We start from the raw sequence: 13,751 nt of genomic DNA, 5'->3' as shown, positions 1-13,751 counted from the left end.
GAGGCTGGCGCTCCACACTCCTCCCAGGGAGGACGAGCGAGGGCAGCCCTGCCCGCCCCCAGTGACCACAACTCACCAGGTACTTCCAAGAGTTCGTTTATAAAAAACAATGATGAGCGCAGTACCAGTTCAGCAGGCTTGCTCCCCAAGGCCGGTGGGGGCCACAGACACTGCTTTCTGGCCGCCCTGAGGCCCAGGTGGCATAAGACTAGGCGTCCTGGCCCCCCAGAGCCCCGCCTCTCCGAGAGCCTGATGCAGGCCGTGGCTGGGACCCCAGATCCAGCCTCTGTGCCCCCCAAGCCCAGGCAGGAGGGTGGGGGCTGGGCAGACTGGCCCCCCCCGCATCAGCCCATCGGGGCCCAGGCCCACTCCCACACCAGACCCCGAAGGCACAAGGGTGGGTGAGGCCCTGCCCTCAGAGCTTGGGGGGCTCCAGGTGACTCTCCTTTGCAGGGACATCAGGGGCCTGGACCTGAGGCCAGTGACAGGAAGGGGTCCCTTGTTTCCAGGGCCCGAGGAAAGTTGGGGGAGCCGTGGGAGGGGACACAGTGATATCTGGTGGGCAGGGGTCGCTCTGTCCATTGTCTAGCCAGGTCCTGCCCCGCCCCAGGCCTCGGCTACTGGGATGCCTGGGCGTCGGGCCCTGCAGGGGCCCCGTTCTCCCGGGGAAGCTGGGATACGTGGAGGAAGGTGGCCCTCATGGCCTGCTGGCAGGTGTCCAAGAGCTCGGGGACGTCGGCGATAGTGAGGCCAGCGGTGGGGATGGCGTCCAGCACCTCCACCTTGATGGTTCCTGGTGGGGTGGGGGGGCGTCAGCAGCCTGAGGGGCTCTCCAGGGGGGGCCCCTCCTCTCCTCAGCTGCCCGCCAGCCTCCCCCGCAGAGCCTCCCGAGGGGCCGGGCCGGGCTCTTCCCCAGACACCCTGGTCCCGGGTGGTTGGCTTTTAGTGGAGAATAACGACACGGTCACACACACGAGTCCCAAGCATGTTCTCAGTGGGTGTGGACAAGTGTGTGCTCCCCCGTGAAGACCACCCAGGGGCCAGACGTTTCCTCCCCCAGAAGGTACCCACCCTCCCTCCCACCCCCACCCTCCACAGTGGTTCAGGCGGCCTCGGGGCCTCAGATGTGGGCAGAGGCAGCTTCTATCTTGGACCCCACTTCCCACCTGGGCACCAGGTGCCCTTGTGCAGGGTCTGGAGGGAAGGGCGGGGGGAGGTCCCAAGCTCCATGGCTGGGGGGCATGGGGGTGCCCGGGAGGCTGCTGCCCCCGAGAGTTAGGCCTGGATGCGCTGGCTCAGAAGCCCACCCTGGCACAGGAAGGGGCCACCTCAAGGCCCCCGGGGCCGTGTGCACAGCCCGGGCCTGTGTGTGTGAACTTGGGCACGGAGCCCACCTTCTGGGCACCTCAGTCTCCCCGCAGCCCAAGGCTGGGACTCTAGACCCTCCCCTCCCTGCCTTCGTCCTTCCCCAAGCGGCCACTGAGTAGCAGGGGTCTGTAGTGACCACCCAGAAACGGGAACTGTTCTCTCAGGGGCACGGGTGTCGCAGTGACTGAGAACAGGTGGGCCGGCGAGTGCACAGGTTGGGGGTACCTGAGGTGAAGAGCTTCGTCTTGTAGTTGTAGAAGGAGGAGAAGCTGGAGTAAACCACGGGGATGATGGGCACCTGGGGACGGCAGACGTGGCAGCCTGAGGATGGACCGGAGCCCTCACCCAGCCCAGCCTGATCCCCAAGGATGAGCTCTGGGGAGAGGCCTGCCTGGCCGCCAGCCTGCCCCCACCTTGGGGCTGGTGCCAGGAGTCCCTGTGGCCACATCCTGCGCCAGGGCGCTTCCACACACTGACCCCTGGGCCTCGGACGCCCTTCCCGCCCTGGGCCCAGAGTGCACATCCTGTACACCCTCGTTCAAGCATCCCCTTCTCCAGGAAGGCTTTCTGGGTTGGCACGTATCCATAGAATGCACTTCTGCATTCCTCACAGGGTCCTAAGACTAACCAGGGCCCTGTCCAGTTTAGCCAGAGGAGGTACCTGAGGTCTTTCCGCCCACCCCTCCCTTCCCAACCTCTCCCCCATCCCAGGGAAGACGGGGCAGCTCCAGCCAGGGGAGGCGGCAGGCTATTCCTGGAAGACACCAGCGTTGAGTCCAATGGTGACTCCAATGGTGATGCCAATGTCGGAAATGGCACCTGGGGGTAATCATCGACCCGGGGCCGGGGAGAGGGATGACAGCAAACGACGCCCAGTCTCCTGGCTGAGACTTGCTGCCCCCGGCCCCCCAAAGCTCCTTCGGTATCTCCTGTCTCCTCTTCCACGACCCCGGCGAAGGGAAGTGACCTCAGTTCCAGGCCTGTGTCGGGGGTGTCCTCCTCCTCTTGCTTGGGCAGAGCCCAGGCTCACGCCCCCATCCCCACGCACCCACTGCCGGCTCGGGGCCCCTCCACCCCACGGTCCAGCTCCCACACCCGCCTGGCACTGGCTGGCAGCTTCTGGAAGGAGGGCTCTCACATCCTTGCTCAGGGCCACCAGGGGGTGCTAGAGGCCACCTGTCACAGGTGAAGGACAGGAGAAAAAGCAAACCCCTGCCCAGCTGCCCCGCTGACTCCGATCAGGCAGGATGAAAGCCCCCTCCCCTGACCCCAGACGATGGCTGCCTTCCCCTACACAAGTCCCCCAGCACAGGGCACCCCTCACCTACCAGGAGACCCCACCCGAAGGACAGATGTGCCCCAGCCTCTCCTGCCATCACCCCAGACCCCAGGACACCTCTAGGACAAACTGCGTCCCTACAAGTCAAGGACCAGAAAAGCATCAAGCCCCGTGGAGGGCTCCCAGCTCACCTATCCTGGCCCATCTCCAGCTCCGGCCCGACCCTGCCTCACGCCGCGGGCCCCGCCCCCCCGAGCCACTGCCCACGCCCCCCGCCCAGCTAGGGGTGCTGGGGGCCTGCGCCTGGCACAGCCTTCTGGAGACAGCTCAGCCAGCAGGCCTCCTGCCTCCGCCTTTGAGGCCAACCCCAGCCTCCCTCCGCAGGCCCCTCGCCTGGCCAGCTAGGAAGCGGGGTGCTGGAGCTCCAGGCACAGGGATGGTGGCCACGAGCATCATTCTAGCTGGCGCTGGGCCGGATCAGGTGCCAGCCTTAACGCTCAGAGTGGGTAAAGCGGCCCTGCCCTCCTTAGCCGGTCAGGGACAGGTGCTGGGTGGGGGGAGGCCCTGCCGCCTGCCCAGCGGGAGGTGGTCCAGGAGCGCCAGTGGCCTCGCCTGGCCAGGAGGTCACCTTCAGCCTTAAGCCAACCCCTGGCTGCGGCCCTGGCGTACCTGGGCCTGGATGGCCAGGTGGAAGGCACCTTTCTTGAAAGGCAGCAGATCCCCACTGTCGTTCCGCGTGCCCTCGGGGTAGATCCATACTTTGAGCTGTTGGGGAGACAGGAGGCGGGTCAGGGGGCTGCCCCTGGGGGGCCCCCACCCCCAAGGAGCCCCGCCGCTCAGCCGGGAACACCGCCGCTACCACCGCCGACGGCCGAGGCACCGCGCCTGGCTTCTCTGTATGCGGTTTACAGACGCGTTTCCTTCTGCCAAAGGGAGTCACGCTCGCGGGCTGTCCCGACAGCACAAAAGTGTTCACGCCGCCAAGCAGGCCCCGAGCCCCAGGCGCTCACCTTCTCCCTGACCATGCGCTTGCCCACATCAGAGATCACGGTCATGGCCGTCCTGGAGCGCTGCCGGTCGATGAAGAGAACGCCGCCCAGGTACATGATCAGGCCCACGGGCCCCAGGAAGAGCAGCTCGCGCTTGGCAATCTGCACGCAGCGATCGGGGAGGACCTCCATGAGGCCTGAGCCCGGGGCAGGGGGCGGGGGAGACAGAGACAGAGCACAGCCTCAGAGCCAGGTGGCCACCGCCCCGCGGAGGAGCGAGCTGGCCCTCGGCCTCGGCCACCAAGAGGCCTGGGCCCAGTCACGCCTTCCCACTGGCTACCTGGGCATCACCTGGCCTCAGCCTCGGTTTCCCCTGCAGAGGGAAAGTGCTGAAGCAGGGCTCGCGAGCCCGGCGCCAGGCATAGGAAGCCTTGTCTCCTGTTACCAGCTGGAGGCCTGTGTCTGGAGGGGGGCACAGGTCCGCGGTCCGCATCTGCCCCTCACCTGCCAGCTCTTCGGGGCCCAGCCTCCACCAGCTGAAGCAGCATGCCCCCTCCTCCCCCTCCCCGCAGGCAACTGGGAAGGGCCGGCCCTCCCGCCAAACCCTCCGCAGCCGGCCTACCCATCATGTCCAGGATGCTCTGGTGGTTGGAAATGATGACACAGGGGCGGTCCACCTCCAGCTTCTGACGGCCCTTTACCTCAAAGCGAAGGCCGTATAAGTACTTGAAGGACCGGATGAACCAACTGATGATGCTGAGGGGAAGACGGGCCGTGAGCAGAGGCCACCACCCACCTTGTAACTCAGGCTCCGCCTGCAGACCTAGGCAGGGTCATCCCAGTGCAGGACCAGAGACAGACACAGCACGGGGACCCCCACGCCCGCCCTGGCAGGCTGGCCGCTGACCCTGAGCTCGCCTTCCCCTCGGAGAACCTTCAGGTCCTGTCCCTCAACCCCTCAACGGGATGGCGAGTGCCTCCCTGCCCCCCTGCTACCCCAGCCAGCGAGGGTTGGGTCACACAGGAGCAAGGCCTTGGGGGCCTGGACGCCCGGCAGTGGGGAGGGCGCCTCCTTCCACATCTGCGTTCCCAGGCCTGCACCTGCCACCCAGCCCTCACCCCACACCCCTGCTCGTCACCACAAGCCGGGGGGGCGCCCAGCTGGACGGGGCTGAAGGCCGAGAGCCCCCGGGGCCGGGCTGGCTCCCTTCTCAGACGTGTCAGCGACCAAAGCACCCGACGTGGAGAGGCCCTTGCAGAGGAGGCTGGGCCCCCACTCACGGGAAGTGAACGTCCCCTCAAGGCAGAGCCACACCGGGAAGAAAGCATGGGTACCAAGCGGAGACCTTGGCGAGGAGCTGAAGGCTGCTTCCAGTCTCCACCGCTGGGGACACTGGCCCGGCCAGGCTTTCACTCCTCCCCTGCATCCTACAGCGCAGCGCCCCAGCACCTTTCACAGACACACCCAAGGTCACATGAGGATGGCGGTGGAGCCAGGATGTGTGTGGGCCCCGCTCCCAGCAGCAGGCTGCCCTGGGCACTCGTGACCTTGAGAGGCCTGGCCCAGCAGCTCTCACACTCGACAGGCAGGCACGACCGGGCATGCCCCTGGGAACGGTGTCTGCCGGTGGCTGGCCGGCAGGGAGGAGGGAGGCCCCGGCCCCCTGCTCTGCGGGAACACTGCACACACTGGGCAAGAGACAGGTGCCCGTGAGGGGTCAGCCTGCTCGGGGTGACGGAGCCCGAGGCTTGAGGTCACTCCTCTGCAACTCAGGAAGGTCCCCTGCGTCCTTCCCATCCGTGGGTGGCAGGGGGCTGAGGGTGGGCCCCAGTGACCCAAGGGTTCCTGACCCAGAACTGTTCCACTTCTCCCAGAAGATGTGTGTGCGCGCACGCACACAGCAGGGTCATTTCATCTCCCCACAGTCCTGACCGGAAGGGAGGGATTTCCCACTGTATCCGGAAGGGCCTGGGCTCAGAGCTGGCCCTCAATAGAGCAGAGACTCAGAGCTGGGCCCTTGACCCAAAGCCACACTCAGGTCTTTAAAACTGTGGTAAATACACACAACATAAAATGTACCATCTCAACTCGTTTTAAGTTGAGTGGCGTCAAGTGTACTCACATTGTCGTGCAACCGTCCCCCCTTATCTGGGACTCTTTCATCTTCCCTGACTGACTCTGTCCCCATTGAACGCTCACTTCCCCAGCCCCGGGCCCCACTGTCCACTTTCCGTCTCTGTGGATCTGTCTCCTCTAGGCCCTCACGAGTGGACCCTGTCGGGTCTGCCTCTTTGCTCTGAAAGGCAGACTCGTATCCAGCTCACAAAGCCTAGCTCCCCACATTACCGCGTGGTGCGGATGGGGAAACTGAGGCTCCAGGAAGCAGCTGAGCCTGGGCTGCTCTCACAGTCAGGCCGGCCCGCCTTCCCCGGATCTGGAAGCCAGGGCTTCTTCCTCAGCTTTGTGAGCCTCGGCCAGCTCGAGCCAGACCTTCCTGCTTGTCCCCATCCGGCTCAGGGGTTGCCAGGCTGGACACTCTCTGGAGAACTGACTGGCTGTCTCAGCTGGGGAGCCTCGGGCAGCTCAGCTGCAAAACACAGCTTCTCGGGTCATCTCGAGGGTTGAAGGGCACAGGGAGAGGGCGCGTGTGTCCAATAACACGGGGAACACGCAATCTCACCGGCAGTCAAAGAAATGCAGATTGAAACAAGAAACCCCGTCTTCCTCCTTCAGATTGGCAGATGAAAGCCTGCTAACGGGAGGTGTTGGCCTGGTGTTAGGAAATGGCCCGAGGGCTGCTGGCAGAAGTCAGAGGCCACAGAGGTTTCTAGAGGGCAGCTTAGCAGCACGTGGCAAACGCCCTTAACAGACCTACTCCCTTTGAGCTTGCAGTCCTCTTCCGCAATGGGTCCTAAAGCAGGTGTGAGGCAGGCACAGGCGCGGTCTGAATTAGGGAAATCCGAAAACACCTCCACGTGCCCCGTGGGGAGAGGTAATATAAACAGGGCCGTGGCAGAGGAAAACAGCAAAGATCTGTATTTATCTGCTGCCAGGCCTGCTCCCTTGACTCCTAATAACTACATAGCGTTTGCATTTCCCTCCCAGGCCACATCTGGAAAGGACAGTGCTTCTCTCTGGTAGTGGCATCTGCTGGCTCCATTTTTCTTCTTTTTTAAAAATTGGGGTGAAATACACGTCAAATGTATCATTTTAAACCATTTATAAGTGTCCGGTTCAGCGGCACAGGTACATTCACATTGCTATGCAGCCGTCCCCAGCCATCCATCTCCAGAACTTTCCTAGATTTTCTTTCTGTATCTCATTTAAGGGATCGGTTCTATATGGGTAGGTGTTTTGTTTTGTTTTGTCTGAACTATGGAAGATGCTGCGTATAAGACTCAGCTGAACAGGGGCCCTCTGCAGCGGCTCTGCTGCTTGTCTCCCGCCTCTCCCACTCCGGCTGGGAGCCCAGGCCAAGGCAGAGCCCCCGCACCAAAGGCTCCAGGACGGACAGACAGGCCCAGGGCTGCCCCACATGCTGCGGGAGACGGAGGCACCCATGGCAACTCTCCACACATTTACAAATAACTGCTCTCAGACAAACTAAAAGATACAGCCGCGGGGTGAGTATAGGAAGCTGGGAAAAAAAGGGGCATCTCGGGAGAGGAAAGAGGCAACGGATGTTCCTCAAGGGGAGGGGACCGGTCACTCCCTGCAGGCGGCGTGCACGTGGGTGCCCACTTTTCCTTCTCCTAATGTCCCATGTTTTCAAGGTTTTCTGTAAAAGTGGTGAGAAAGTATCTATTATCCTTTTTTTTTTTTTTTTTTTTTTTTGGTTCGCGGGGCTTTCCCTTTTTTTGGCCCCCCCGTTGCGGGGCACAGGCTCCGGACGCGCAGGCTCAGCGGCCATGGCTCACGGGCCCAGCCGCCCCGCGGCATGTGGGATCCTCCCGGACCGGGGCACGAACCCGTGTCCCCTGCATCGGCAGGCAGACTCTCAACCAGTGTGCCACCAGGGAAGCCCTCTATGATCATTTTAATAGTGCTTCCTTGAAGAAGAAGGAAGCAGATGGAGCTTTGCAGAGGCCCCCCCAGTGCCCAGGCAGGGAGAGCCGGTCTGTCGTTGCCTGGACGGAGCTTTGCAGAGGCCCCTCCAGTGCCCAGGCAGGGAGAGCCGGTCTGTCGTTGCCTGGACGGAGCTTTGCAGAGGCCCCTCCAGTGCCCAGGCAGGCAGAGCCGGTCTGTCGTTGCCTGGACGGAGCTTTGCAGAGGCCCCCCCAGTGCCCAGGCAGGCAGAGCCGGTCTGTCATTGCCTGGAGTGCAGCACGCTCCTAACCACAGGGACAGACACCCCACAGCCACGCCCAGCATCTCCTGAACGCTACATGCCACGCCTGCACCTAGACAGACGTTAACTGTCGGGTTTCGGTCAGACAATAACCCCACAAGGTCGTACGCTCATTACACCCAGGCGAGGGAGTCCAGGCTCAGCAGAGTTAAGTGACTTGCCCAAAGTCACACAGCAGGGAGCCCAGGATGGGCCGAGCCCACCTCTAAACCTGACTTTTGAAAAATGTGTGAAAAGTGTCAAGCAGAGGGCCTGCTGGAGGCGGGGTGACGGCTGCAGGGTTGTCAGGTGCAGTCTCGAGCTCCTTTTGAGCGCTCCCCCTCCTCCCCTGGGGGCTCTATGGCCCCCACCCCACCCCCAGCAGGGCTGCAAGTGGCTCTGTCATCCTCTCCCAGCAGGAAGCTCAAAGCAGCCACCCTACCCAGGCTGCCCTGCCTGCCCAGCCCAGGCCTCATCCTGAGCGCCAACACCCCCTGTGCCCCAACACCCAGCTGACCCCAGCGCCCTGCCCCTCGGCCGCGGAGTCTGGGAGCTGCTCCCTCCTCTCCCCTACGGGGAGCAGAGCAGGGGTCACGGGTGCCTGTCCCACACCCTCCAGCCCTGAACTCCATGTCCTGCCTCCCCTGGGGGTGGAGCTAAGGTCGCCTGAAGCCCAGGTGGCCCAGGGCTGGGCTGAGTGCGGCACAAGGTTCCAGAAGCACTGCGGACAGCTGCCAGGCAGGTGATTGGTGCCAGCTTTCCATAGCAAGGCAGGTGGCCCCCAGGACCGGCTCCTTCCAAGTGCCCGCAGGGGCAGCCACCCCCTTAAGCAGAGGGGACTTCCTGGCCCTTCCTGGGTCTTTCTCAGAAGCCCTCCACTTAACCCTGACCGGGGCCGCCAGCCTAGAAGTGAGCAGCATAAATGCTGCAGATTCTGGGGGGCCTGAGGCCGAACTCCTGGCAGCCAGTCCCCCTGGACCACCTGTGCTCGCCCGAGGACACCTGAGCCCGGCCCAAGCTCAGGGTCAGACAGACCCTGACTCCCTCTCACCAGCTGTGACCTTGGGCAACGGACTTGACCTCCCTAAACTTCCATTTCCACTCGTGAAAGGGGAAGGGTGCGGAGGGATTGAGCGAGATGAGGCTGGAACACCCGTGACACCTGCGGGACCCTGGGAGCCCTCCGCAAAGAGCAGCTGTGTCGGCGGCGATGACACAGGCAGGACAGAAGGACCCAAAGTAAATGAAAGCAAGAGGATCCTCCTCCGGCCACAGCACCTGCTCCGGGCGGCTGGCAAGCAGTTCAAGGTCAGGTCTGAGCTACCTGCTGACCTCTGCCCTCAGACCCTGGACTCGGACTAAGTGGCTCTGGGGAGACCTGGCAGCTGCTTCGGCCGAGAGGCACCGGACCTCAGCCAGACCCCACGGGCTTTGCCCCCGGAAAGGGAGGGGCGTGATGGGGTTTGCTCAGAGCGGCCCTGCCAGGAGGGCAGCACAGAGCCATTGATCTGCTCAGGGGACAGGAGGTCCTGGGAGGGCCACCTGGCAGAGCAGCAGTGTTTTCCAAGTGTCACGAGAGCTGGAGCACAGAGGGGGCCAGGAGGTGGGGGCTCCAGCCTGTTCGGGTGCCCAGAGGTGTTAAGAGGGGCGCGGGAGTGGGCGGAACGCCAGGGGCCTGGAAGGAGGCGGGGCCGTGAGCAGTGTCCAGGGCTCTCGGCAGCTCTGCTTCCTGGGCCCGCAGAAGTACACCCAGAGGGGAGGCTCTGCCCCTCACTATCCCACCCCGAGCAAAGCCAGGGCAGACTTTCCTGTGAGACCAGGGCCCCAGGCCAGCCCCCAGGTGCTGCGGCTCCCCGACAGCGCTGTGTCTGCATCCACGCACCACCCCCCCACCCAGGGCCACGCAGTGGCTGGCAGTGCTGGGTTCAAACCCTGACCGGCATCGACAAGCCCCCCGCCCCTGGCTGCAGTGATGCCCGTCCTCGATGTTTCGAGCAGGTGGGGAGCTCCATCTGCCCTGTCCCCCACCCCACCCCGCAGCCTAGCTATGTCCCCCAGGTCCCGGCCACTAGGATGGACGCAGAAGTGGGCAATTCAGTCCCCAGAGGTCCTGCCGTAACAGTGACATGCTGGACCCCGAGAATGGGGGGGCCACAGGCCAGAGGAGCCGGCAGCTTTCCGTGGCCCCAGGCTGCCTGCCCTGGTCGCCTGTGACGCATGAAAAAGTAAACTCCCCGGGTTAGGCCACTGTTGTTAGGTTTCCTGATCCTGCAGGGAACCCAATGCTAACACACACCGCTTCCCCGGGCCTCGCTCTCTTCTCCGTCGAATGGGTGTAATAAGGGCACGTGCCCCTGGGACAAGGAAACAGGACCTGCTACGCCAGCCTCACCCTGAACGCGGGACCCTGCCACTCTGGGAGGGGTCCCTGGCCTCAGCCCACAGCCTGGTCAGAACAAAGCCTGCCTCTGCTTCTCAGCTCCCAGCACTGCCCTGCACACTCAGAACTCGCAACTCAATGGCAAAGGCCTCCTCGGGTGCTCACCCGGAGCCCCATCACGGGGAACATGGGAGAGTGAGGGGCCAGGTGGAGTGGGGCTGCCCCTCCTGGAACTCAGGGATTCTCCCGAGCCCGGTCTCCAGCCCCAAAGCAGCCATGGCGCCGCCCCCAGCCCCCGATGCCGTGGGAGACGGAGGAAGGATGAAAAGCGTGCACTGTGGAGCCACTCCCAGTGGGTCTGCAGCCCGGGCCCCATGTCCTAGCTCTGGGGCCCTGCCAGTCATCTCCCCACTCCCCGCCTCGGAGGCCTGCGTTGCTTCTCTGCAGACTCGTCTGTAAAATGGAACACGTAATAGACCCTGTCCCCAAGCTTCAGGCATCCGCGGCGCACGGTGTGGGCTCAGGAGATGGAAGCAGAGGCTGGTGTCGAGGATGGTGGGCAGAGTCCTTCTGGAAGTTAGGGTGGGACTGGAGGGGGAGCAGCCAGGCACCCACGGTGCTCAGGGGTCCCAGGTGGGGCCTGAAGCCTGTCCACACAGCACCCCAACCTCCACTTCCGTCCTCCTGGGCCCCGTCCCTGGACTGGCTACCTAGAGGCACAGGGCACTCCTCTTCCTCTGCATTTCTCCGCCCCCCACAGATGCACGCCTTGGGGAACTCGTGTTCACAAGGCACCCCGTCCCTACCCCCTCTCTTTGCCATCACTGGGGAGCCTTGGGGGTCATCACTGTGACCCGCCCCGTGGGACCTGGGGGTGCAGGGGAAGGAGGCTCTGGGCTCCCGGACCCCCAGGTCCGCCCCTCTCTGGGGAGGACACAGCACCTCTGTGATGTCCTGGCCTGGTCCCTCTGCAGAGCCTGAGTCGGGGGCTGCCCTGGGGAGGGAAGGGCAGCAGGAAGCTTCCTCGTGAGCACGATTCAGGGTCCTGAAGACGATGCCCCAGTTGGCCGGAATCTTGGGGGAGGCTGGGGGCCAAGCCCGGCTCTGGGCTGAGGGAAGCCGGCCAGCAGAGGCTGGAGGGCCGGGCTGGGCAGGGTGGGGCCGGAGGGAGCGCCAAGTGCTGGTCAGGCTGGCCTGCCCGTCCCGCTACCGCGTCAGAAAGGGCAGTTGGTGACTTCTGATCTGACGCCAGGAAGCAGCTTTGAAGCCCAGGCCTGGAAGAGCGAGTTGGGCCTTTGAAAGACAAGGAAGCGCCTGTGAAGAGGCCACCTGATAAGACTGAGCCAGGGAGGGGGAGGGCCGCCTCCAGGAACGCCTGTCACCTGCTGAAAACCTGCTCCAGCCTCGCTTCCCACCGAACCCAGGACAGCACCTCCTCCAGGGAGCCCACCAGCCCTTGCTGCCTGCAGCCACCCCCGCCCCCTGCCCCTCCAGGCCGGTCCCCAGCGGGTGCTGAATGGAGACTGGCTGTGAGCCCACTGCCTGCAGGGGATCCCCAATCCCAGGCCAGGCCCTCCGCACCCCAGAGGGTCGGCTGCTTGAGAAGACGGCTGGAAGGGCAACAAGTGGGCCGGCCCTGGGGTCTGGACTCCCTGGGACGCTGGCCTGGGCCATGGCGGGGAGCTAGAGACCCACGGCCCAGCCACCAGGCTCCCCACGCTCAGGCCACACTCCACTCCTGGGCCACAGGAGCTACGAACTCCTGAAAACGGGGCCCGGAGGACCCGCTGAGTGTGGGCCAGTCCCGGAAGGCTCAGCCCGCCCAGATGAACAAGGACAGGGACGGACGGCAGAGAGCCAGGAACCCTCACCCACTGCCCTGTGAGCATGTGGATGGCAAGGGCCTCGGGGACCACAGTATGCCCACACCAGGCACAGCCAAGGGTCATCATTGCAAAAGCCAGTGAGGAACGTCAACAACAGACCCTCCCAGTCGGAAACTGGGAGAAAGGGCAAGGAGCCCCCTCTCAGGCCACCGTGAGCAGTCCAGCCTCTGACCCAAGAGAGGCCCCCCGCCTCTTCTGGTCAGCCCAGCCTGACCCCTCACCCCAGCAACTCCAAGCTCCCCAACTCTGGGGGGCGTCCCAGCCACCACCCGTTCTTCCCGCCCCGAAGCTGGACCCCAAGGACTCCGCGCCCACCCTCCCCCGCGGGGCCACCACACCTTCCTAAGCGGAAGGAAAGGGAAGGGGAACCGGCCTGGTGCCGAGCACAAGTGCGCTCGTCGCCCGCGGCAGGTGGGCGCGAGGGGGTGGCGGAGAGAAGACGAGGGACGCCCCAGGCCCCGAGCGGAGGCGGGTCCGGGCGGGGCGGTGCACGGCGGGCGGCCCACCCTCCCCGCGGGGAAGCAGGACCGAGCCTCTGCCCGCTTGGCCCGGCCCCATTCCTCTCGGGGCCGCCCGCACCCCGCACTCCCCGCGCGGCGCCGAGGGCGAGACCTGTTTAAATCCCTCCGTGCCTGCCCCTGGCCGGGGCCCCGGGGCCAGGGCGCGGGGACACTGTGACGCCGGCTCCGGGGACCCCGGCCCACCCTCGGCCGCCTCCCCAGCCGCGCTCTCCGACCCGCTCTCTCCCCTCGGCCGGTCCGAGAGCCCGGGAGAGGCGCGGGCAGGGCAGGAAGGAGGGAAAGGACACGGGAAAGTTAGGGAAGCGGAAGCGGGCGGCCGCGCGGCGCTGCCCCCGCCTCGGTGTCTCTCCCCGCCCCGCCCGGCCCCCTTGCCTCATGTTCTCCACCGTCCGGCCGCCGTGGCGCAGCAGGCAGATGACCGCGGCCACCGCGGCCACCGTGAAGCAGAGCACGCAGTACAGGCCGATCTTGGCGTAGAACCTGGCGGAGCGGCTCAGCTGCAGCAGCAGCACCAGCAGCAGCAGCGCCGCGGTCAGCCACGGCCAGAGCTCCATGGCCGCGCCCCGAGCCCCGACGGCGCGGGCCTCCGGCTCCCTGCCCGGGCTCCGGCCGCGTGCTGGCGGCGGCCGACCCTCCTCCTCGCCCTGACCCGCCCGCGCCCCTTATTGCGAGGGCGGCGGGGCGGGGCGGCCGGGGTGGCGAGCGTAGTTCGAGCGAGGAAGAGGCTAGGTGCGCCCCGCCCGCGACGTCCACACCCGCCGCTCGGCCACCGGCCCGGCGCCGCCCCCGCCCCGCCCCGCCCCGCCCCGCCCCGCCCCGCTCGCGACGCTGCCCGTGCCCTGACGCCAGGCCTCCGGCCTCTGGCCCTGCGCCCCTCCCCAGCCCCCGCATCCCCGCAGCGGGTCGCCTGGGCCGTGGCACCGCGCAGGTCCCCACCGCCGGGCCGCCTTCCCCCGCCCGCGGGCACCGCCTCCGAGCCCTAACCCACCGCTCCCCTCCC

The 13,751-nt window shown here is 65.3% G+C and overlaps 1 protein-coding gene across 1 annotated transcript; it reads right to left on the bottom strand.

Moving 5' to 3' along the window:
- Positions 1–80: 80 nt before the first annotated feature.
- On the bottom strand, positions 81–13,460 carry AGPAT2 (1-acylglycerol-3-phosphate O-acyltransferase 2). The gene is made up of 6 exons (XM_027104265.1): positions 13,124–13,460; positions 4,259–4,392; positions 3,658–3,833; positions 3,317–3,412; positions 1,594–1,666; positions 81–793 (listed from the first exon to the last, which is right to left on the bottom strand). Exons 1-6 carry the CDS (start codon positions 13,303–13,305, stop codon positions 618–620), a joined length of 837 nt encoding a protein of 278 aa, XP_026960066.1. The 5' UTR covers positions 13,306–13,460; the 3' UTR covers positions 81–617.
- Between the last annotated feature and the right edge of the window lie 291 nt (positions 13,461–13,751).

Source organism: Aethalodelphis obliquidens, unplaced genomic scaffold (assembly GCF_003676395.1).
Source record: "Aethalodelphis obliquidens isolate GAN/ISIS:26980383/991018 unplaced genomic scaffold, ASM367639v1 scaffold7, whole genome shotgun sequence".
In the NCBI taxonomy this organism is placed as follows: Eukaryota; Metazoa; Chordata; class Mammalia; order Artiodactyla; family Delphinidae; genus Aethalodelphis; species Aethalodelphis obliquidens.
Note: the sequence above shows the minus strand (reverse complement) of the source record. Positions and strands in the feature narration are given on the sequence as shown.

What these genes read in the sequence shown, in the direction of transcription:
- AGPAT2 (XM_027104265.1), bottom strand. Translation starts at nt 13,305, where the DNA reads ATGGAGCTCTGGCCGTGGCTGACCGCGGCGCTGCTGCTGCTGGTGCTG. An exon ending in GAGCATCCTGGACATGATGG is followed by an intron (nt 3,834 to 4,258) that starts GTAGGCCGGCTG and finishes CCCCGGGCTCAG; the next exon opens with GCCTCATGGAGGTCCTCCCC. An exon ending in AGCGCATGGTCAGGGAGAAG is followed by an intron (nt 3,413 to 3,657) that starts GTGAGCGCCTGG and finishes TCTCCCCAACAG; the next exon opens with CTCAAAGTATGGATCTACCC.